Source organism: Macaca fascicularis, chromosome 4 (genome assembly GCF_037993035.2).
Source record: "Macaca fascicularis isolate 582-1 chromosome 4, T2T-MFA8v1.1".
Taxonomy (NCBI): Eukaryota; Metazoa; Chordata; class Mammalia; order Primates; family Cercopithecidae; genus Macaca; species Macaca fascicularis.
The window spans coordinates 119946930-119971800 of NC_088378.1; the positions used below are offsets into that span (position 1 = coordinate 119946930).

Below are 24871 nucleotides of genomic sequence, written 5' to 3' on the forward strand. Positions count from 1 at the left end.
GGTAGGTTGGAAATATATTCTGCAATGAAAAGGAGTTTGTACTTTGAGGGCAGGCAGACTAATTCTAGTTATGTAGTTAGCTAAATGTGTAACTTTGAGTAAATTACTCTCTCTGAGCCTCAGTTTTATTTTCTTTAATTATGTGAGTAACAATACATAGCTAATAGAATAGTTATAAGGATTGAGGGAGTTAATGCATATAAAGTATTAAGCCCAGTTTCTGGCACAGTGTAAGCCTTAAGACAGGGTAGCTATTGTGGCAGTTGGGACTCTTTAAGTGCAAAGTACAAGTAAAAGTAACCCTTCTTAAGCCATTTTGGAGACAATATCAAGCCCTTCCTCTCCTCCTCTACTTTTTTACTTCTTTATTTCAACCTCGTTTTTTTTTTTTTTTTTTCTACTGGAATATGGTTTTCTTCATTCTGTATGGTGCAAGTGAACTCAGATCTGTTTGACTTGTCCTAGCTTTACCACCAGTGAGGAGATTACTACTAATTCTCCTCAGTTTCATTCAAAAGTCCAGGGGAAGGATTTTGATGAATGAATGCAGGTTGGATCCTATGCCAAACCTTTCGTGAAGGGTTTGTGGGACGGGACTTTAACCTGCAGCTCTCACAGCTTTCAGTACAGTGGATGAGCAGAGCGGTTCTCAGATGAGGTGTGAGGAATTTTCTGGAATGAAGCAGAGAGGAAGTCAGGTAGACAAATAATTGGTATCAACTATAGCTATTATTGTTGTCACTCACCATCTTTACCAGCATCATTATAGAATTTAATTTCTTTACTATCAAGCATAGACTAATACAGTCTGAGAATCCTCATTACATTTTAATGGCACTGATAGAAAAATTTTAAACTGAAGTTACAAAATAAAAAAGACTAAATGTTAGTAGAGTTCAGAAGTCTGTGGCCATCTCTGTTCCTGGGGGTGCAGGTGAGAGGGGACATGTTTTGTGATCTGTACCCTCTGAGCCAAAATAGTAGTCATCAGCATCAAAATAGTAGTCAGTTTGGGAATAGAACCCAGTAGTTTATTGGACCTCTAACATATGAAAAAAACCATCATCTTTTAGATGTTACATATGTGATTCTGAACTCCTGCCAATGAATGGATCAGACCACCAACTCTATATTCTAATACTTGAACTAAGTTGTTATAATAATAACAACTTAATGGTCAAATGCAGTTATTATCATTAAGATCTCACAAGTGTTAACAAATTCATTTAAGTTGTAGGTGTTTACAAGTGAATGTCTTATTCATTTTTGTAAAAACTTTGAAATCAAATTTTGGAGCTTCTTTATTCTCTGTAAATAATAAGTATTATATTTTTGACTAGTAAATATTATTTTTCTCTGAACTAGGTCAAAAGTTATGCCAAAATAAAGAAACTGTGCTGATATTTTGTTTATATTTTCTTAGAGTTATCTTTAAAAAGACTTTCACAGTGATTATTCATATTTTCCTCTCTCTTCTCATATGGTTTCCATTTAGGTACAATTATGTTGCAAAAAAGTCTTTTAATTTTTTGTTTATTTTTTATTTGTGGTATGTTTTGCTCATAACAACAAGCAACTCTCACCTCTTCCCTGTAACTCTAGGAGTCATATTAATCAGAAGCATAGAATACAGCTGGGATTTTGAGCCAGTCATTAAGCTAAGATTTCTTCATATGATTGGAGGGCAACCATAATGTTTGAAGACTGGAACTAGGAATAGTGGATGTTGGAATTTAAGGAAAACTGACATTTGACTAGCAGAACCAACTAGGCTATTGATACTGAGACCCCAGTTTCATCTGAAGTTACCACTGTTGCTCTATGGACATAGAAGTGGAAGGGGCAATGCTCCTTTCACCTATGTGTATGGTTCTCATGATATAGAGAACCCCAAAGACATCAGGAGTATAGAGGAAAGATACATTTTAATGAACTCACAAGGTTTAGGAAGTCAGAACAGAAAAGGTCAGATTAAGTTCATTCATGTTTTTAATATAAAGTTTGAAGTAATAATTTTAATAATTCCTAGAACATTGTTAGGTACTATGGGATTAAGATAGTGATTTTTTTCTTTTTTGTTTTCTGTCCTTCCTTCCTTCCTTCCTTCCTTCCTTCCTTCCTTCCTTCCTTCCTTCCTTCCTTCCTCCCTCCCTCCCTCCCTCCCTCCCTTCCTTCCTTCCTTCCTTCCTTCCTGTCTCCCTCCCATCCTCCCTCCCTCCCTCTCCCTTCCTTCCTTCCTTCCTTCCTTTCCTTCCTTCCTTCCTTCCTTCCTTCCTTCCTTCCTTCCTTCCTTCCTTCCTTCCTTCCTTCCTTCCTTCCTTCCTTCCTTCCTTCCTTCCTTCTTTCTTTCTTTCTTTCTTTCTTTCTTTCTTTCTTTCTTTCTTTCTTTCTTTCTTTCTTTCTTTCTTTCTTTCTTTCTTTCTTTCTTTCCTTCCTTCCTTCCTCTTTCGAGACAGGGTCTCACTCTGTTACCCAGGCTGCTGGAATGCAGTGGCATGATCATAGCTCACTCCAACTTCAAACTCTGGGGCTTAAGCTATCCTCCCACCTCAGCCTCCCAAGTAGCTGGGACCACAGGTGTGTGCCATCATGCCAGGCTAAGTTTTTTATTATCTTTTCACTTTTGTAGAGATGGGATCACTATGTTGCCCAGGCTGGTCTCAAACTCCTAGGCTCAAGTGATTTTCCTGCCTTGGCCTCCCAAAGTACTGGAATTATAAGGCAAGAGCCACTGTACCTGGCCTTATATAGTCTTATTTTTATTAAATATCAATGAACAATATAAAAGTTGAATGGTCACAGAAGACAAGAGTACAAAATCAGTCACTCACAAGGCAATAAATAGCATTTGTTATGTCAAATTGATGGTGGTACAGAAAGTGGGGAGGCTTCGGGCATTCAGTGGAAAGAGACTCCCACTGAAGACTTCTTGAAGGCATAGTGACCATAGCGACTTGTGTCCATTTTCAAGAATGAGAGACCCGAAGAGCGAAGTAGGGGAGAGTGAACTGATTAATCTGGTTGGAGCATATGGCTTATATAAGGAAGTTAGAAAATGAAGCTTTATGAGTTTAAATTTGCATTAGGGTTCACTCAATGTTAAATAGTTTTATGGATTTTTACAAAAGTGTAATCATATGTATGTACTCCCATAGTGTTACACAGAATACTGCCCTAAAAATATCTCATGTGGATGAGTTTTAGTCTCACTTTCACATGAAACTTTTCAGAATATTATAGTGACCTATCATTTGAAGAGCTTTATTCAACAATATAAATAATGATAAAAAGGTTATCTAGGTCAGAGGTTCCCAGCTCCCAGGGTCACAGACCAGTACAGGTCCACAGCCTTTCGGGAACCAGGACACACAGCAGGAGGTGAATGGTGGGTAAGGGAGCATTACTGCCTGAGCTCCACCTCCTGTCTGATCAGGGATCATCAGATTCTTATAAAAATGCAAACTCTATTGTGAACTGTGTATGTGAGGGATCTAGGTTGCATGCTCCTTATGAGAATCTAATGCCTGATGATCTGAGGTAGAACAGTTTCATCCCGAATCCATCTCCCCCGTGGAAAAATTGTCTTCATAAAACTGGTCCCTGGTGCCAAAAAGGTTGGGGACTACTGAATAATACTAACTATGAAGTAAAGGATTAATTTAAATTATACAGCAGATTGACTTTTTTTTCCCCTAACTACAATATACTACCTGATAAATTAGAAAATTGAGATTTCAGTGAATATCACTAATAATCCCACCCTCCATAGGTAGGCTAACATTTTAACATGCATCTTTCCTCTCTTCTGTGCATGTATTATTTTTATTAAAAAATGAAGCATATTATTTTATGTCCTGCTTTTTGAAATCAATACATCATGAACAAAATTTCTTGTAATTCAATGCTCTTCAGCAAGATACTTTAAAAATGGCTATACAGTATTCCATTGTATGGATCATAGACTTCTTATAATTTCACAGATTATGAAATGTGGGAATACTCTTTTTCTAATACTATTTAGCACCCGAAGAACTAAAAATAAGATAGACAAAGTGAGAGTATTTAGTGGAAAAAATGCTGGACTTCATTGGTAGTCTTCCTTTGTCCTAATTCAATCAGTGGCTCCAGTTATTTATCTAGTCTTACATTTTTCTATTTAATCTATTTGGAACTTAGTTTCCTTGCCTTTCAAAGCTAATGTTGCTTAAATATTCTATAACTGGGAGTTTTCTAGGAAGTCATAGCAAATCAGGAACAGAGCTAAGACTCTAAATTCCTTCATTAAAGTTGCATCAATTGATAGTAGTCTTTTTTCTTCTCTATGACTCTTTCTCTCTCCAACCTTAGGTATGTAGATATGAATTTATTATAATATTTCATTTATTAGACTCATATGATTCATTATTAGACCCTTATGAATGATTAGGTTTAATTTATGTTTCTTTTTCAGGGCTTAATACTGTATATTAAACATCTGTTAATCCTCCACCCATACAGTAGACTCTTTAAAGATATGTGCTGGGCAGAATTTAAGTTACGTATTTTAATACAAATGATGTATGTTTTACTTATTGTATGTATCTAGCATCTACTATATTGTCTGGTGCATAAGATTTGCTCAGTCAATAAAGGTTGAATGATTGAATGCCCTGCACATGGACACTGTCGTCTGAATGAACATTCACTATAGAGGAGACTATTTATCAAAGCTTGCTAAACTTTGGGCATTAGCTAATGAAGCAGGTAATTACATTTATGGTGTTGAAATTGGTACTGACTATGAAGAGAATAAAACAGTCATATTCAGAGGGAATGCTAGGCAGCAGTGAAAGACTGAACAGAAATTGTATTAAATGTGTGTCTTGAAAAACACCAAAAATGAACACGACCCTCATTGCTTCATAATGTGATGAGAGAGAAGAGAGAAGGTACAAATACAGCACTTTTCAGATGAGGATATGCAGCTGAGGAGTGAAGTGACTTCTCAAGGTCACACAGCTAGTAAGTGACACCTCTACGATTCACACTTGTGTTTGTCTCGCTATGAAGGTAGAAGTTGTAATGAATGATGAAAAGTTGTGCAAAATGTCCAAGGTTGTCAAAAAATGGCGTTATATTTCTTCAGAAAATTAGAGAAAAGATCTCTTCTGAAATGCTTTTATTATTGAATCTATTCCCTAATCCAGAAGGAAGGTTGCTGATGTAGACATGTGTGCTAACCTCTGGAACTTTTATTGTTTTTTATTCCTTTGTTTTATTTCAGGGGTCATGGAGTATCTTCACCATCTCTGTAACATATGCATTTCCAAGCCAGAAAACTGACTCCATTAGCTAAATTAAATTATTTGCAAAAGCCTTTTTTCCACTGTCATGTCTTATTTCCATTTCAGTTTCTCTGGTGGGATATGTTGGTTGCAGTGGATTTCCTTTTCTTGCTCTTGAGTTAATAGATAACTTGTGCTGCACTGTTACTATATCCAATGCCATTTTTATGCTGTTACAGAATTATAGTAGAAGATGCAGTGGATTGGCGCCCCCATGACAAAATCGTCCTTAGCTCCTCTTCTTATGAGCCTCATGAAGCAGAGGTCCTCACTGTGAAGGAAGTCAAGGGCCACCATGTGAGGATTCATGAACGGCTCAAACACCGACACATTGGTAAGGCTTTGGTTTGCTAGTTAAGGGAAGTGAATGAGCCAGGAAGACCATGTTTGGTAACCTGGCTGGGGACCTTGGATCTGATTGCCATTCAGAGGGGAAGAACAATGCCTTCTTGCTGCCCTAGACTCATGCTACATGGCCTTATCTCTATTCCTTCATTAATTTTGTTGCTTTATTTTTAAAGAATACTTGGATGTTATATACATACACACATACACATCTCCACACATTTTGCTCCTTATTTATAATGGCAAGTCTAAGAGCAGAAGGGTTAAGAATCTTGTTCAAGGTCATTGGGCAGTTTTAAGCCAGAATAAAACTCATGGGCACTGAGTTTCCAGTTTATTTCCTGACACATTGAATTACAATCCCTTAGAATATGGTAGTTACTGTAAATAATGATTTCATTTTCCATACTTAGAAATGTGTCCTTCCTAACATGAAGTACATTTTATGTATTAACTGCTACTATTAGTATTACTGCAAAAAATGAAAGAAAAAAGCCCAGACCTTTTTTTAAATAAAAAAGGTACCAAATATTTTATACACAATACACAGAATGTACTACATATAAATAATAAGTCACGATAACCTTCCTGATTCAGTCTAATAAATAAATCTAACCCAGGAGATATAGCTGATCAGTAATAAACTGTGGAAATAAAGGGGAATGAGAATATCTTTTTGTCTCTGGTATATGAGAGTCAAATCCACGGTTTCACCACGAATGTCTCAAGCTATGTCTAAATCATCGTTCCCAGGAGGATTTCTTTTTTAATAAGCAGCAAAGAAAAAAGAAATCTTCAGCACTGATTTCAGTAAGATGCAAGGTGAAATGCAAATGGTAGACAGTGAAACAAACTAGGAAGATGCTTAGTTCCCACTGCTGCGGAAGCTGTTCAGGCCATGATGAGTGGAAGATCCACCATGAGAGGGCGCTGCTGCTGCCTGGTGCTGCTTCTTGCTCTCCTTTTACTCTGACACATAGCTGCTTTTGCCCTGTCACTGCCTCAGTTGATCTGGGATTCCTCACTCTCATGAAAGAGGTCCAAGGACAATGTACAACCCAACACTGAAGTCTCATGCTGACCTATTTAAAGAAGGAGGTTGGGAACCCCACTAATTGGACAGGTCTGCCCTGACTTCCCTGAACCAGTGACCTGTCCCATACCCACAGTTATTAAGAAGAAATGAATTCTTGCTCAAACACTCTGACTCTGATCCCAAAGAGAGACAAGTGTATGGGTTATTTTATTTCTCAGCTGACCTTTGTAGAGAATGCCCGAGGAAAAGCAGACCTTAATGTTGGTAGAACTTCCGAGGGGAAAGAATGTTTTCATTTCTCAGGTTTGCTGGGTCCCCAGCTAGTGATTTTTGAAATAGATTTTTAAAGTTTTTTTTCCCCCAACTTCTATTGCCCCAGGAAGTGTCCATGTCACGGAGGATGGCCGACACATTCGTTTGGCTGCTGAGGTTGGACTGTTGACTCGAAATATACAAATTCAGCCTGACATATCATGTAGGGGGAGACTGTTTGTGGGGCCCTTGAGGAAGTCCAGCCGAGAAGAATTTTCAGGTAAATGAAATGTTAAGTAACTAGATATTACCAATGGGAGCCTATTCATCTGGGACACCCAGAAATCCCAACTGTGAGAATTTTCATTTATAAAACAAAACGTTCAAATGAGATAGTTCCTTTGTGCTTGGAGAAGCTATGAATTTTCAGTCCTAATCTGTGCTTAATTATCAGTGTGATGTTAAAATAATATACTAGCGATCAGCACATATGCACATTTTTACCTCAAAGAAAACATCTTCAGCAGATGTGAAATTTCCTCTGCTTTGAAATTATAGATGATTTAATGACCACTTCAATTTTATCTCTTTCCTGAATTTCTATTACTCTTTCCCAGTAGCATGCTATATCTGATGGCAGGCATCAGTTCATGCTATAAATTAATAGCGTAAATTTAAATAAAAATGATTTCCATATTCTAGACTGCTTTAAGGATCAGTTCAATCTTTCTTGTTTCTTTCAAGTTTTAGCCCTTTTGGAATGCTGCAAAATTATTTGATTAGGACCTCGTTTCTTAAACGTGTGTTCCTTATACTTTATTCCAAAGTTCTTTCCTGATCAAACAGTTTGGTTGTCACTGTAGCTCCAACTTAGAATATCATGGTGTACACGAATATATAAAGGCCTGGGGAAGGCTGAGAATAAAGGATCTAAACACTTCCCAAATATATTCAATATGGGACACTCTTTGTTGGCACAACTATTTCACCAGTTTTGTAAAGGGCAGTGTTTGGACCTTAAATCAAACATTTAAGATTTCTAGTTAATAGAACAAGCTGTATCTCCATAAACCCTTATCAGTGGTGATTTCCGCCCACTACCCCAGGTGACATTTGGCAATATCTGGAGACATTTTTACTTGTCACAACTTGAGGGAGCTTCTGGCATGTATGGATAGTGCCAAACATCTAGCATGCACAGGACGGCCACCCACAGGAAAGGAGTATCTGCCTCCAAATGTCAATAGTGTTGAGGTTGAGAACCCCGCTCTAGATGATGGAGACAAAGGCTTGGTTCCAATCTTTTAAGAATAGACCACTCTAAGATTTATGAAGACGGGGAATCAGGAAGGAGAGAGCAAGATAAGGCCCCAGTTAACTGAAACCACAGGCCAAGCTGGAGCATGGTCACAGGAACAGGACAGAAGGCCAGTTCTTACAGCTGAGCACCAAGTCAGAGCAGAACCAGCAGCAAGACTGACCTGATCCTAAACTTCTAACAATGCTGATCCTTACATCATCCCCTGGGGAAGGGAAACTCAAACTCTATTTTGTGCTTCTTATGGATCAGAAACTGTGCTGGTTTTCACACAGTGAAAATTTTATCTTATTTAATCCTAAAATCCTCATAAGAGAATTTTATATTCCTATTACAGGAAATAGAGTCTATAGTACAATTGCCTATTTATTTATGTAGCTCCTTCATTAGCTTATAAACTCCTTGAGGTGAGAAATAGGTCTTTCATCTGTTTTCCTAGTGTGGTAACTGCTGTAAATTAGGTACTTAATAAATATGAATGAAAAATATTAATGAAGAGTAAGGAAAGTCATTTGACTAGTAGGTGGTAGATTCAAGCCTGGTTCTTGTTAAATAAACTTTTAATTTTGTAATGATTTTGGATTTACAGAAAAGCTGCAAAGGTAGTATAGAGAGATCTTGTATACCTTTCACTCAATTTTCTTCCATTAATAGCTGATACAATACTAGCATATTTGTCAAAACAAAGACATTAACATTGGTACATTACCCTGAACTAAACTCAAGACATTCTTCAAATTTTACCAGTTTTTTCTGTTCCAGAATTCAATCATAGTCCAGGGCCTGAATAAGAAGGGCTCAGCAGGTGTAGGTCAGAGATGCCAGATATGGGTACTGATTTGTTACAGAGCAGAAAAGCAGGTCAAGACTTTTGAGTCCTACTTTTATATTGGAGGGCTCCATCATTCGTCTCTTCCTGAATAACACCCACCAAGTTGTACTTAACTTGCTAGAATATTTTTCAGTAGTGATTTTCAAAAGGAAAAATACGAAGATAATTGTGAATAAAATAATTGCTTCATTCAGGCTGGACATGGTGACTCATGCCTATAAGCCCAGCACTTTGGGAGGCTGAAGCAGGCAGATCACTTGTGGTCAGGAGTTCGATACCAGCTTGGCTAACACGGTGAAACCCTGTCTCTACTAAAAATATAAAAATTAGCCAAGCATGGTGGCATGAACCTGTAGTCCCAGCTACTTGAGAGGCTGAGGTGGGAGGATCACCTGCACCCTGGAGATGGAGGTTGCATTGAGCCAAGATTGTGCCACTGCATTCCAACCTGGGTAACAGAGTGAGACTCTGTCTCAAAAAAAAAAAAAAAAAAAAAATTGCTTAATTCTTTATTTAAAGGCTCAAGACATTTTTAAGTCTTTACTAATTGATTAATTTTCAGTCATTGTTTAATGTGCACAGAAGTAAAAAGACCTTGTACAGTTTAAAACTATGAATTAAATCCATGGAAGTATAAGACATTAAAAAACCTGATAATTAAAATAATCCTGAGAGCTTCTGGATAGCTGAACATGTGGAGTTTCCTAGACTAAGGCGGTGTACCCGGGGAGGGTATGGGAGATGCATGCCCTTCTCTCATGCCATGCCCTACGCATGTCTTTATTTATCTCCCTTGTAATATCCTTTATAAGAAACCTAGGAAATAACAATAATACTGACATGTTGCCTTGACAGAGATTCTAAAATCACATTAAATGCTAAAAATAAGCTGTTTATATATGGACTTATGCTTGCATTTGGTGTTCTTTGTGCCAAAGTTCCACAGAGCAGGTTTGCCAGTTCTTTCAGCTATGTGCTATTGGTGAGGGATATTGCCCAACAAATATCTTTTGGATGTTTTATTGTTCTGTGAGTATGCCCACACTATCTACCAATGCCTCCTCAATAGCATTCATTGAGAAATTTAAATACGTTGGAATCCTGTTGCCTGGCCACAAGGAGACATATAGGTTCTTTTACTTAGCCTGTCTTTCTCAAAAGGACTTCCTTCTTCATGGCAGCCAATATGCAAGGGTTCTAGTTTCTCATCTCTAAAAAGGTAGTGAAGAAATGAGGGGCTTAGGCTGTACTGTCTTTGAACCTTAAATACTATTATTAAAACAGTGAAACAGAAACTTCAAATGTATTGCTTCCTTTATCTTTATGATAAATAACTTCATAGTTTACTTTAGTCAATACCTTAAAAAATGAAATAAAAGGAGCCAAAGTTGTGACCTACTTAGCAAAGGACGCACAACTAATTATTGGCTCAATAGCTATAGCGCAGTTATCTGAATCATAATGCAGAGATGCTACTTTTATACACCGAGTCTTCCTGTCTTGCCAGGATGCCTGCATGGGGTTAATAGTGCGACTTCTCATCCATATGCCTAAGTTTAAGTCATAGCTTGTTAGTTCACTCTTCTCTGCCTCAGTTTCCTTATCTGTAAAATGGGGATAATAATTGTACCTACCACATAGGATGTTTTTGAAAATTAGGAGTGTGAATAAATAGATGAATATAAATTAGAACAGTGTCTGCAAATAATGAGTGTTATATGAGAGTTAAAGTTTTAAATTCACCTCATTATTATTTCATATTAATTCATCTATAATCATGTTATTATTAATTTTACCAAGAGTATATATGCTGACTCATATTTTTAAATCAACTTATTGGCTGTATTTTATGGTGTGTTCTAACAATATCTATTTAAAACAGTACAAATAACATTACAAATGAGAGTAAATAATTTACTATTTTCTCCTCACATAAAAGATATAGAAAATCTTATTATGAAAATGAAACAGTGAATAAAATGTAGCCAGGATAAAAATATAGAAAAGATTTTACAGAATCTTTAAAGTGATTTTAAAAGCACGTTATTGCTTCTATCATATTTTAGTCAGAAGCATGTATTGAATAGCACGCTTCTGGACATCAACTGAGCAGAAGGAAATTTTGCACTCATAACCTTCTTCAGAAATGCTTAATATTCATTTGTGCAATGTCTTCGTGTGAATGGCTGTGGCCTTTCACGTGGTGTCACTGAGACGCTGAGAGGGAGACTTGACTTTGAGATGAAGGGCCAGAAACCCAGAATCTCTTTATTCTTACTCAGTTCTTTGATCCGGCCCCAGACAAATGCACAGAATCGTTAAACTTAGCCATGCCCATCCCCAAAGTTTGCCTCTTTACTATTTCTCCTCTCATCATTCCCCATCCTATCACCAGACTCTTCAGACTGCACATGCAATTCAGGCATTAATGTGATACTTGTAATGATTCCTACCTTTTTAGTTGAGAATCTGTGGTGTGAAATATGATGCTGGTGTTGAGAATAAACTTACATTTTCATTAAAAATCCTCATATCTTAATGCCCTAAAATGGGCCATTCTTCAGCCTTTTGTGGGGAAAGTACCTGATGACATGCATTTTGTTTATAGGTGTCCTTCAACTTCTTAATGTGGAAATTCAGAACTTCGGGTCACCACTGTACTCATCTGTTGAATTCAGTAATGTGTCGGAAGGATCCTGGATCATATCATCTACTCTGCACCAGAGCTGTGGCGGGGGCATTCATGCAACTGCCAGTCATGGAGTACTTTTAAATGACAATATTGTGTTTGGTACAGCTGGCCATGGCATAGATTTAGAGGGTCAGGCCTATACTGTCACTAATAACCTTGTGGTTCTGATGACACAGCCAGCGTGGTCCACCATTTGGGTGGCAGGAATCAAAGTGAACCAAGCAAAGGACATCAACCTCCATGGCAACGTTGTGGCAGGATCAGAGAGAGTTGGCTTTCATATCCGAGGCCACAAGTGCTCTTGTGGACTGCTTTGGTCTGACAATGTGGCCCACTCAAGTCTTCATGGCCTTCACCTCTACAAGGAAAGTGGACTTGACAACTGTACCAGAATCTCCGGCTTCTTGGCTTTCAAGAACTTTGACTATGGTGCCATGTTACACATAGAGAACAGTGTGGAGATAGAGAACATTACTCTGGTAGACAATACTATTGGTCTTTTGGCAGTAGTGTATGTATTTTCTGCTCCACAAAATTCCATCAAAAAAGTGCAAATTGTGCTTAGGAATTCAATCATTGTGGCTACCAGCTCTTCTTTTGACTGCATTCAGGACAAAGTGAAGCCTCTCTCAGCCAACTTGACATCAACAGATAGAGCTCCTTCCAATCCAAGGGGGGGTCGAATTGGTATTCTGTGGCCTGTATTCACCTCAGAGCCAAATCAGTGGCCTCAGGAGCCATGGCACAAAGTGAGGAATGACCATTCAATTTCAGGAATCATGAAACTTCAAGGTGGGATGCTTTACTTTATCTAGGCAATGCCATTTCATACATCCATGCATATAATTTTTAATAGCATTCTGAAATTTTATCAACAAAAAGGTACATTGTGGTCCAGTGCTTGCTGTCCAACCTGCTGAGTATTGATAGCCACAATGGTAGTTTATAATTTCTTACAAAAGTCACTGCTTTATACATATTGAAGAGCTTTCTACAACTTAGTTTTTAATAAAAATTTAAAAAATTTGAATATAATGAGATGGAATCTTGCATCTTGACCAGGCTGGTCTCAAACTCCTGGCCTCAAGCAATCCTCCCATCTCAGCCTCCCAAAGTGTTGGGATTACAGGCAATAGCGACCACTCCAGGTCAACACAGCAATTATTTAACTTGATTACATAAGAATTCTCTTGGTTAGGTGTTATTTTTCCTATTATACAAGTGAGGAAATTGAAATGTAGAAGTTGTGTCTCATCTGAAGCTGCTTAGTAGATGGTTGAGCAGCAAGGGTTAAAATCAAAGTTGTGACATGACTTGTGCATTAATCTTCTATTAGATCTCTTGTACCATTGTACTCTCTCCCCTGTTACTTACTTTATCTGGCAGTGGGTTTGTCTTTCTGTAAAATGAATGGATTTTGATTAAGCCTAAAATGAAAAGCCTTATTGCTATTAAAGCTTTAATGTATTGACATACTCTTCTCTGTTGAATACAATGTCCATGTATTGAAGAACTACAGATATTTTATATCAAGATTTATGTAAATTCCTAAGACTTTCCTGGGTAACTTAAACTAACTTGGGGTATATGTTATTGTAACAATATTTAGTTGTATATTCGATGTTTATGACTGGTGGTTTATATGATATAATATTATGATACATATTTTTAAAATTTCAGATGTTACCTTTTCTAGTTTTGTGAAGAGTTGCTATAGCGATGACCTGGATGTCTGCATTCTACCAAATGCAGAGAACACCGGAATTATGCACCCAATAACAGCAGAGAGGACCAGGATGCTAAAGATAAAAGATAAAAACAAGTTCTACTTTCCCTCATTACAACCCAGGTATAATTTTTAGTATTTATAATTAGCCATTTTTATGAAGTACTTGGCAATTCTTCAAACCCTAAACATGTTTTTTAAAAAGAATAAAATCATCAAAGGAATAGAAATAAGTCTTAGAATGGTAAGATACATTAACTTAATGACCAATTCTTTACGCCTCGTATATTCATGCCTTGTGATATATGATTTTTAAAATATCTCTCACTAAAGAGGCAGGGGCTATTTCCCTCCCCCTTGAATCTGGACTCAGCCATGTGACTTTCTTTAGCTAATGAAAGAGGCAGAAGTAATGAAGTGCAAGTTTTATTGATAATGTTTTATTGTTTTGTCTTTATTAGAGAGACTTCTTTGGGATGTTTTCAAACTTTCTGGTTGTAAATTGACTCTAATTCTTCATTCTTCGTTGGAGTAAAGTGTCAGTGGTCTTCAGAAGGAGATCTTGGGAGCCTTTTGTGCAGGAACTAGTAGATAGAAGGAGGTTGTGTCTGCTGACAGGAATCTCTGAACTGAACGATGAGCTCTAGCAGATACTGGCATTTCAGACCAGGTGTAAATACTGTTTTCTGACATATGATCTAAGAGTTTCATTCAAATGTGTGAAAACTAGATAGGAGGGTTTTTTAAATTTTTTTAATTTTTTTTATTTTTTTTATTTTTTTTGCCATGAAATAGAGTAGAAAGTTAGAAGCCGGAGGAATGAATTACTTGTTCTTTCCCACAACACTGGGGCAAACTCCTTTAGTTGGAAAAAGCAAAAACAAACAAAAAAACACGCTAAAGAAACCACCTTAATTAGAACATTCATGTGTTTGACTTAACACGAGTGCCTTTGATGTCCATCCCTGAATCATTATAGGTACCTAAACATGATTAGGTAGGCAATTTATGTAATTTTGTCACTTTTAAAAATTCACTATCCAGTTTTCCTTATGTTCATGTCTTACCCCAGGCTGATATAGTTGTAAAGTTATATGTCTTAGTCTGTTTGTGCTGCTATAACAAAGTACTGCAGACTGGATAATTTATGAACAGAAATTTATTTATTTTATTTTTGGAGGTGGGGGTCTCACTCTGTCACCCAGGTTGAAGTGCAATGGCACAATCATGGCTAACTGCAGCCTTAACCTCCTGGGCTCAAGTGATCCTCCGCCTCAGCCTCCCAAAGTTTTGGGATTATAGGCAGGAACCACTGCAGATGGACATAAATTTATTTCTTGTAGTTCTGGAGGCTGGGGAGTCCAAGATCAAACACTGGCATAATTGGTGTCTGGTGAAGGTTTCTCCCTCCTTCCAAGATGGTGCCTTGTTGGTGCACCATCTCTCCAGAGGGGAGAAATGCTGTGTTCTCACATAGGAGAAGAAATGGAAGGGCAAGAGAGCACTCTCTTCATTCTCAAGCCCTTTTATAAGGGTACTATCTTATTCATGAGAGTTGAATCCTCATGACTTTATCACCTCCCACAGGCCACATTTCTTAATACTGTTCCATTAAGGATTAAGTTTCAACATGAAATTTGAAAGGACCATCATTCAAATCATAGTACTATGTGATATTAACAACTGAATCTTTGTGCTGATAATACCCAATACATTGTTGGTATACAATAAATATTTAATATTATTACTTATTGTATTTCAAAGCATTAGATTAGTGGAAATAAAATAAGTTCTCTATAAGTCAATGTTATAGTTATCTATTAATTTTTTATATAGCCCACTTGACTCTAAATTCTGAAAGTGCAGGTTCTGTGTTTGTCTTTATTACTGTCATGTTACCCAGCCTGTCATTTGTAGGTTTTCAGTAGATATTTGTTGAATGAGAATATCTATTTTTCTTTCTATATAGTGTAAATATAATTGATATTTATAATAATAATTCTAAAATACTGCAAACTCCTGAAGTTTCTAAAAATAATTATATTATGTTCAGTTGTTATGAGAGGAACTTTTTTGTATCTTCTTAAAAAATTAGCAATCTATATAAAGATTACATATTAAGATATCCAAAATATTTGGTTAGTAAGAATGTCTTTCTTCTTGACCATATAACCAGCAAAAAAAGATTTCATAAGGAGTTTTATTTTATATCTATATAACACATTATCAATAATAAAAATCTGTTGAATTTATTTTATACAACATTAGCACTACCAGTGTATATTTTCTTCTTGCTGCTTATCATGAAATGGAAGAGTTGCTTTTTGACTGTCTTTACAGGAAAGATTTAGGAAAAGTAGTCTGCCCTGAATTAGACTGTGCAAGTCCAAGGAAATATCTCTTCAAGGATCTGGATGGGAGAGCCCTGGGTCTGCCTCCACCAGTTTCTATATTTCCTAAAACAGAGGCAGAATGGACTGCCTCCTTCTTCAACGCAGGTAAGCTATATCTGAACTCAGTGCCTGTGGTAGAGGCAAGGGTGCTTGTGAAGGAGCTGGTTTAGCTGTGCTCATTGAGAATGAAATGTACTGGTGAAGACCTAAATTCTAAAGTTGGAGTCTGTGCTAATCTGCTGCCAATTCACCTGTATTACAGGAATGCTGAGTCATTATGTGATCTCACAACTTTACTGCTGTGCCCTCTATGAGATTGCCTGTGTCCATGTCAAAAGTGCAGATTCTCAATGCCCAATTCGGTGCACAGCTGGGAGGACAATTCTCTCCTAGCTTGGGCACTTGGGCCTGAAGCAGTCATCATGTTCAGTGTTTCATACTGGTCTGCCATGGAACCAGCTCCTTTTTCTTTAAGCTTACCTTTCTTTTCTGTCAGGACTTAAAGCGCTCTCTCAATGGTAGGGTAGATGTCATGTGGTTTGTCTCCCTTTTCTCCATTCTCCAACTGTCCCCCAAACAGGGCTGTGCTCCAAACTTCTTCGTCTTCTTGCTTATGCAAGCAAAGCCCCCTTTTATATCAGTTTTTATGGCTGGACCCCTGGAGAGGTCATTGTCTTTTTATTTCCACTAACAAGGTGACTCTGAATTCCCATTTGTGTTCAGCTGGAACCTGCTGTGGTCAAACGTAAAGAAGGTTTTCTGTTTTTTCCCTATCTCATTAGTTGATTCTTTTTAGATGTCTTTTCTGGTCTTCCTTGTCCTTTTTTAAGTTTTGAATGTGAGACTGTCAGAGGACTATGTCCTGAGACCTTTTTCCTTCTTTCTCTAATTTTGCTCCCTAGGACCAAGACTGAAATACCATCAAATACTGATGACTTCCAGTTTATATCCTCAGCCTAGACTTGACCCTGAAATTTGGTCTAGTATAGCCAACTGACTTTACTTGGAAAGACAATAGACATCTCAGACTCAATATGCCTCAAAAAGATTCTTGATCTCTGCCCCATCTATAACCTGCTTCTTGCCTAGCTGTCCCTACCTCAATAATTGGTGCCACCATTCCTGAGGCTATTTAAGTAAAAAACCTGGGAGTCATCTTTTATTTTTCTTTTTCCTAACCCAAATTCTCAATCTCCTCATTTCCTCCACTACTACCACTCTCACCATTCCCTTTACTACTAGCCACCATTGTCTCTCACTAGATGAGAGAATAACCACCTTGCCGATCTTCTTCCTTCTACTTTTGTAGTCTCTAGTCTATTCTTCACATAATGGCCAGAGTGATATTTTTAGCTTTCCACCCATTCAGAATTAAGTCCCAGCTACAAGCCTGTAAGTCTTGCAGCCCTGGTTCCTGCCTACTCTCTCACCTCCTCTCTTGTGACAGGCCTTTTACTTAGTCATCCTGGTCTCTTACTGTTCCTTTAACATGGTAAGCATATCCCTACATCAGGGCCTTTGCACTGGCTTTTTCCTCTTCCTGGAATATTTTATTCTCACTTCTTTGGGAGCTAGTTCCTACTGTTCAAATAAGGTACCCTCAGAGAAGCCATCCTTGACCACCCTATCTAAAATAATCATGAGATCATTATTCTGTAGCTCTGCTATGCTTGCTTTACTGTTTGTTGGAGTCGTGTTACTTAACATTGTATTATAAATATAGTTGCTTATGTTAATGTACTGTTTATCCTTTTTAGAACACAAACTTCATGAGGGCAGGATTTTTTTTTTTTTTTTTTTTTCTCACTGATGTGTATTTGGGAGGATACTCAATAAACTTTGGTTGACTGATCAAATGAATGGATTATAGGTAACCAGCCAGAATAGCTTGCTGTTTCACATCATCCAAGAGCATGTGAATGAACTGAGGCCTTCAGGTCATTGGTTGAAGAATTTATCTGTAATACGAAAGCCTAAAATGCAGATAGTTCTAGGTATCTCTCTACTTGTTTTCACCTTTCTTTCATCTGAACTACTGCTACAGTACAGCATTTGGTACTTGGGGCTGTTTCTACATATAATTATTTTAATTACCATAAAATTTCATGCTTGAGTACTTATACTTTTTAATATTTATTTTATGTTTTTCCATATGTTGAAGGCTTATCTCTGGAATAGAGTGACAAGCTGTGGGGACTACAGTATTGGTTTTAAACTCAGCGCCAAGTGCATGGAAATGCTGAGTAAATGTTCATTTTAATATGTTGGCTGCATTTGTTGAATAGAACCAGCAAATACCTTTCTTGCACAGAAGAATGAAACTCAGGGACACATTTATACTGAGAAAATATGTGGGTAGTAGTAAAAAGAAAGTAACAAAAGAAAAAAGATAAGGGGTTACCCTCCTCTTTACCCCTAGATCTACTCAAATGGCGTTCTATAGTAAGTTTTCTACTGGTTTTAAGAATGATTCCGCCATTACAGGTATTTATGCTATGGGGAAAACATTCTGAAATGTTAAAATAAACACATGCCTAATTGTGGGACTTTTCTGGACTTGAGCTTTTGGTGAGGATCCCATTTCTGTGGAATCCATAAGGGATGTGTGTTTCAGAGTATTTGATGAAAATTATATTTTATCCTAACAGAAGGGAATAAAGACTGAAGACAATGTCTTAGTTTGGGTTGTCCCGGAAGCAGACCCTGATTCAAGGCTTAGAATTCAAGTAGTTTAATCGGGGGTGATCCCATAAAACACCAATAGGGAAGTGAGGAAGTATACTAGGAAAAGAAATAAGGCCAATAAGGGAAGTGTGATCAACCTGGTTGCCACTGTGGAAGCTGATGCTCAAGTCTGATGGGGAACTGCGGGAGACCATGGGAACATCACTCCAAATAATCCCAGCCAAGCCACAGGGAAGCTCATGTATTTATATCTCAAATCCTGGCTCCTCTGTCTTTGAGCTTACTTTCTTTTCTGTCAGGACTTTGGGGGATGCTTTGGGGACATTAACTCTCCAGCCCTTTGGCTTTCTCTGAACACAGGCTAACTGTGCTCTTTCTTGAGGCCACCAAAAACTCTCAGAAGGAAAAAAGAGAGAGAGAAAAACATTAATACCAAAGTTATCAAAAGAAAAAAAAAGCTTTTCAGAAGGAAGTCATAGGTTTTTGTGGTAGCAGCCTTTGGTGTATGAAAGTGAGTGCCAAAAATACATAGGTGTGGCATCAAAAGCATCTGTTACAAACAGAAACTCTAAAATGTCAAATTCTCCATGTTTAAATCATAAGAATATTCTTTTTAGGTGATTGCTTACCAGGTGGTGTAATATGCTGTTTAGGCACAAATATGTTCTTGCTGCTGGTTGCAATGGTAGAATATTTGCTTTTTCTCAGCTCTTTACCATGGCTGTCAAACATGATTCAAGGTAAAACTCCATGAGTAATGTAATATTACACATGATTTACTATCACTGTGTGGACAAGCATGTATGTGTGTGAGTGGCTGAATGTCCGTATGGAGGTATGTATGACTGACTGCCTAAACTCCTGATGTTTTAGAGCTTTATAACATTTTAAATGAGGTTGCTATAGGTACCAACTGCAAGGATTCCCACAGTGGAATCTGCTGTTTACTGCACTAAAAATACAATCTGTGTCCTCTTGCAATGAAAGAGACAGCACATAGCAAATGGTGCCTTCCGGGTGCTGACAGGATTGCAGTGTTTTTCTTTGACTTCCAAAGTATGAGTAAATCCCTCCTTCCCTAATGCAAATTTCTTTTCATTTTCAAACCATTTTCTCTTAGCTACTTTCCAGTTCCTGTCCACAATCTGGTGGATGATAAAAGCACAGATTTAATCTCAGGATAATTAACGACTATTTTGTATTTTTTCTCTTCAAGACAAGAATCTATGATTATCTTCAGTAAACCAGAGAAAGTAACGCAGCTAAGGTGAAAATGGAGACCACCGGAACCGAATTTTATATTTATTCCAAATGTCATTAACAGACGCTTATATCCTTTCCATATTTTTAAAACATATCTCTCCAAGTCATTTGGAGTCCATTGCCTTTGAGGTTTATTTTTAATTTGGAAAATAACAGATTTTATTTGCACATATAAGTTCATACAAAAACTACTCACCCAGACAGATATCCACAGGTCCCAGCATATTGTCATATATTCTGGCATTAGGAGCAAAAACCATCCATGTGGATCAGCTCTGAGGAACACTCTGCCAGTGGGTTTTGCTATCTGTGTAATGCAGGGTGTGTAGCCAGGGGAGAAGAGAGCTGCTAATTTTGCTTTATACTTATCTGTAAGTTTGCATTTGCAGCCAACTTTGAAAAATGTCTAACAGTAGAGAGCAAGACAGCTCATACCAAGCAGGTGATCTTCTGAGAACCATTTACATTTTATTCTGGAAAGGAGTTCTTTTGATTATGGAGGCATCTGATGATCTGAACATTCAAAATCATTTAGAAGAACAAAGCATTGAAATTAATGTCCCATTCAGGTAGAATTAGGCAGATACCAGAACTTTCCATTCTGGCTCCGTACTCAGTTTCTGTCTGTCCCAGGCTACAAATGGGTGTCGTCACCTTACAACCCGGTTCATACATGTGGGGCACCAGCAGTGTTGGGAGGCAACAGAAAGAAACCAGAGCTTCAGTTTCAATAGCATTTAACAATTTTTCAACCATGACAAAAGAAGCGGAAGGGAGGTAAAATGAAAGCTAGCATTGCATGAACACCTTTTTTATGCTACACGTTGAAATTGCCATTTTCATGGATTTGGCAAGTGTATTTTGTCTACTTTCTGTCTACCAGAACCTCTGTAAGCATGGAAACTATAGCAATGAACAAAACAACATTTCTGCTGCCATCAAGCTTATGTTCTAGTAGGGTTAGGTACATAAACAAATAAAAATTCCAGAGGTACATAAACAAAATTCCAAATAAACAAAAAAATATTCTGGGACCGGTGGCTCATGCCTATAATCCCAGCACTTTGGGAGGCTGAGGCAGGGAGATCACCCAAGGTTGGGAGTTGGAGACCAGCATGGCCAATGTGGCAAAAATCTGTCTCTACTAAAAATAGAAAAATTAGCCAGATGTGATGGTACATGCCTGTGATCCCAGCTACTCAGGAGGCTGAGGGATGAAAATCACTTGAACCTGGGAGGTGGGGGTTGCAGTGAGCCAAGGTGATGCCACTGCACTCCAGCCTGGTTGACAGAGTGAGACCTGACTCAAAAAAAATTATATATATTGTATATAATTCATATACATTCACATACACACATATGTGTATGTATATAACATGTATATATTATATGTGTGTGTGTGTATATATGTGTGTGTGTGTATATACATGTGTGTATATATATATATATATAGACAGTGTGCTGGCTGTCTGGAGGCAGGCAGTGTATATATGTGTATATATATATGCACACACACACACACACACACACACACATACATTCCAGGAGAGATGAGAAGGATGGAAAAAATACAATAGTGTTTTGGGCTAGAAAGGTAGTTTGAGTTGTCTGTGTGCGTGTGTGTCTTGTGTGCAGGGGAATTGCTATTTGAAATAGTTGCATTTCAAATGAGACCTGAAAGAGGAGTGAGGAGGGCCTGCTCTGAGCACACAGAGGAGCCTTCCAGGGAGAGGGAGCAGCCAGGGCAGGGACTGTGAGACCTGAAAGGGCCTCAGCATGTGTGAGAGGTGGCTGGAAAGGAGAACGTTGTGTGCAGTTTTTGAGAGAAGGAGCAGTTGCAGATAGACAAGAGCCCGCCTTCTTCTTGGCCAGGGTAAAAGGTTTGGATTTTATTTCAATTTATTTCTCTATTTAGTGTACATTTCAGATGTACAGCATGATGGTTTGATAGGCTTACACATAGTAAAATGACTACTATAGTGAAGCAAATGAACATATCTATCATCTGACATGGTTAACCGCCCCTACTTTTTGTGGTAAGAGCACCTATAATCCATAATATTAGCAAAAATCCTGACTCCAACACAATATTATTAACCTAGAGTCCTCACGTTGTGAATTAGACCTCTGGACTTATTCGTCTTACATATCCTTACATATCTGCAACTCTGTGTCCTTTGACCAACATCCCCTCATTTCCTCTCACCCCCAAACACCTGTCTCTGTTAACCACATTTTTATTTGCTATTTCTATATATTTTGGGAGATTTTAAGAAAGGTGGCGGTAGGATTTTCCTCGTTCCCTGAAAAGATTGTACGAGCTGTGTTGGAGTGCCCTGGCTGTCTGGAGGCAGGCAGTGCAGCCAGGAAGCTGTGCAGGTGGAAGGGGAGCAGGTGAGGCTTGGAGGTAGCTGCTCCACACGTGCCGGCCCACAAACTATTGGCTACCTGTCTACAGTGATGTATTCACAGAAATTTACCACTTAGAAACATAGCAATTTGGCAGAGTAATTTTATGTCTGTTGAGTCTAATAAGGAAAACATGGGGCTTATAGTTTGTATATCTAATTTGTCTGATAATCTGTATTCTTTTTTTTTTTTTTTAAAGTATTACTCTTCAATAGACTGAAAATTTTAAAACAAAACAATCCCCCCTCATTCTCCTGCCAATATTTTTTCATGATGTGGTCAGGACACTAGCTCCTAAAACTGGCTTATCATTAGGATCATCTAGGACATTAAACATTCATTGGCAGGTAAGGAGATTTTGAATCAATAGGTGTGTGTAAAGTCCAGACCTTTGAGTTAAACACACACACACACACACACACACACACACACACACACACACACACACATATAAACAATAAGTGATTCTGCTGTGTTAGGTTTGAGAATCACCACTATAGAGTTATATGTTCCTTTTGAAGTAAATAAACAAGATATTAAGAAGATAATATTTTTAATTTAATAAGTGGATAGTTTCAAATTTTCATGAATAATCAAGAATTAGCTCTCTGTGCCAAATACCAACAGATATAAACATACTTGCTTATGAACACACTGAATGTATTTCCACAAGAGAAAAGAACATTGGCTGAAAAGATTCAGGAATATTTACAATCTTAATTAAGTATTTGAATAAAAACAACATATTAAACCTCTTCTTAAATAGATCATTTTTCCTAGAAGTGAGGTGACTGACCTCAAAATGTCACTTTCATAATACGTCAGTGGATAAAAATGGGTTCGATCCTAAGTTTATGTTTTAAATGCCACATTGAGTAGTTATATTAAAAATATAAACTTACGATAAGCTTTTCCCACACTTTCCTTGACATTATTTCCAGCAAAGTGCTGTGGTCTGACCAAGATTTCTGACCACATACACCTTCAGGGCAGGTGAGTTTCCCATTCTTTACCATGAGACAGTAGGGAACATTTTTCAAATTGTGTTACTTCTTGGACACTTCTCAAGAAAGAAAGTTATAAACCACTGTGGAGACGTTAAAAGTGACTGGCTTCAAATCAAAAATAAAAGATTAGGTTGATAAAAAAAGAAAATAAAGCTGGCATTTGACTGTCAGCCCATTGAGTGATGAAGTGGTTTCTAACTGAATAATGGGGAAAGTTCAGGTATTGTGGCAATGTCTGCTCAGCTGCTTAACAGAGAGTGGCTAGCAGTTTCTCAACTTTTTGTTGCTAGACCTTGAAATGTGTCTTTTCTTTAAGCTTTCTAGGCTTCTCTTTCTTCCCATTTGTCCTGAGAATGACAGCAAGATGGTATTATAAAATGGGAGATTGGAGAGGGAGGGAGAAAATGAGAGGACAGAATGGAGAGAGGAAACGGTTGTTAGAAAATTTGTCTGCCAATATCAGTGCTTGCAGAGGTCTTTTTCTTCTAGCTAGAGGGGAAAATACCATTCTCTTTTCCCAAGCAATTATAGGCCCCAAAGATTGAAGCTTGGTATATAGCTCTTTAATCTCAGCAGATATTTATCGTTAAACATTAGACTTTTAGGATTCCAGATGTCAGGGTATTAAAATATAAAGGCACAGTGGAGTCTCAGAAAATATTAGAGTCTTTGGGATACATGTCTGCAAGGGATTTTAATCCCAAGCAGAGGGAGATAAGGCTTCTAGAAGTATGTTGTTAAGACCCAAAAAGTACCTTTCCTTCACCTTATTTTCCCACTCCCTCATGACTTGCCTGATCTCCAGGCGGTGAATGGCATAACAATATTTGATTACATTTTGAAGCAGTCCATGCTGTGAGTTGGAATGATTTTCATGTGTGATCTATAAAGGATGATGTGAACAGGCATGTGATCTATGGGGACAATTTCCTTTTCCTTTCCTCAATCTAGGCACGTTATTACTGTGTCTTGCTCCTCAAATCTTCCATTAACAATAACAGCATCTAACACTTGCTGAGTGTCCACCATATTTCTGACTCTGTGCTGTGACCTTTCAATGAGTTACTTTATTTAATGCCATCAGCGGGATCTACTCTAAGAGATAGTCCTGTTGACTCCATTTTATAGATGTGGGAACTGATGTAGACATCAGGCAACTTGTCCAAGTCATAAAGCTAATTAACAAGGTTCAGATTGAACTGTGTTTTTTTTTATTTTTTTTATTTTTAGAAACAAAGTCTCACTCTGTCGCTCAGGCCAGAGTGCAGTGGTACGATCATAGCTCACTACAACCTCCAACTCCGGGGCTCAAGTGATCCTCCCACCTCAGCCTTCCAAGTAGCTGTGACTACAGGCACATGTCACCACACCTGGCTAGTTTTTTTAAAAAACATTTTTAGTAGAGATGAGGTCTCACTATATTGTCCAGACGGGTCTTAAGCTCCTGGACTCAAGCAATCCTCTTACCTTGGCCTCCCAAAGTGCTACAATTACGGGCATGAGTCATCACACCCAGCCCCAAACTGTGTTTTTAAGACTATGTTATACTCCCTGGTACCATCTATCCAAGTTTTCTTCCTTCTTTCTTT

General features: G+C 37.8%; 1 protein-coding gene across 1 annotated transcript in view; it reads left to right on the top strand.

Moving 5' to 3' along the window:
• PKHD1 (PKHD1 ciliary IPT domain containing fibrocystin/polyductin) overlaps nt 1–24871 on the top strand; it is a 464388-nt gene that overhangs the window by 321220 nt on the left and 118297 nt on the right. Inside the window, 5 exon segments of the mRNA XM_005552760.5 lie at nt 5504–5658; nt 7085–7237; nt 11716–12591; nt 13480–13648; nt 15866–16023. Coding sequence (XP_005552817.3) covers nt 5504–5658; nt 7085–7237; nt 11716–12591; nt 13480–13648; nt 15866–16023 — 1511 coding nt within the window.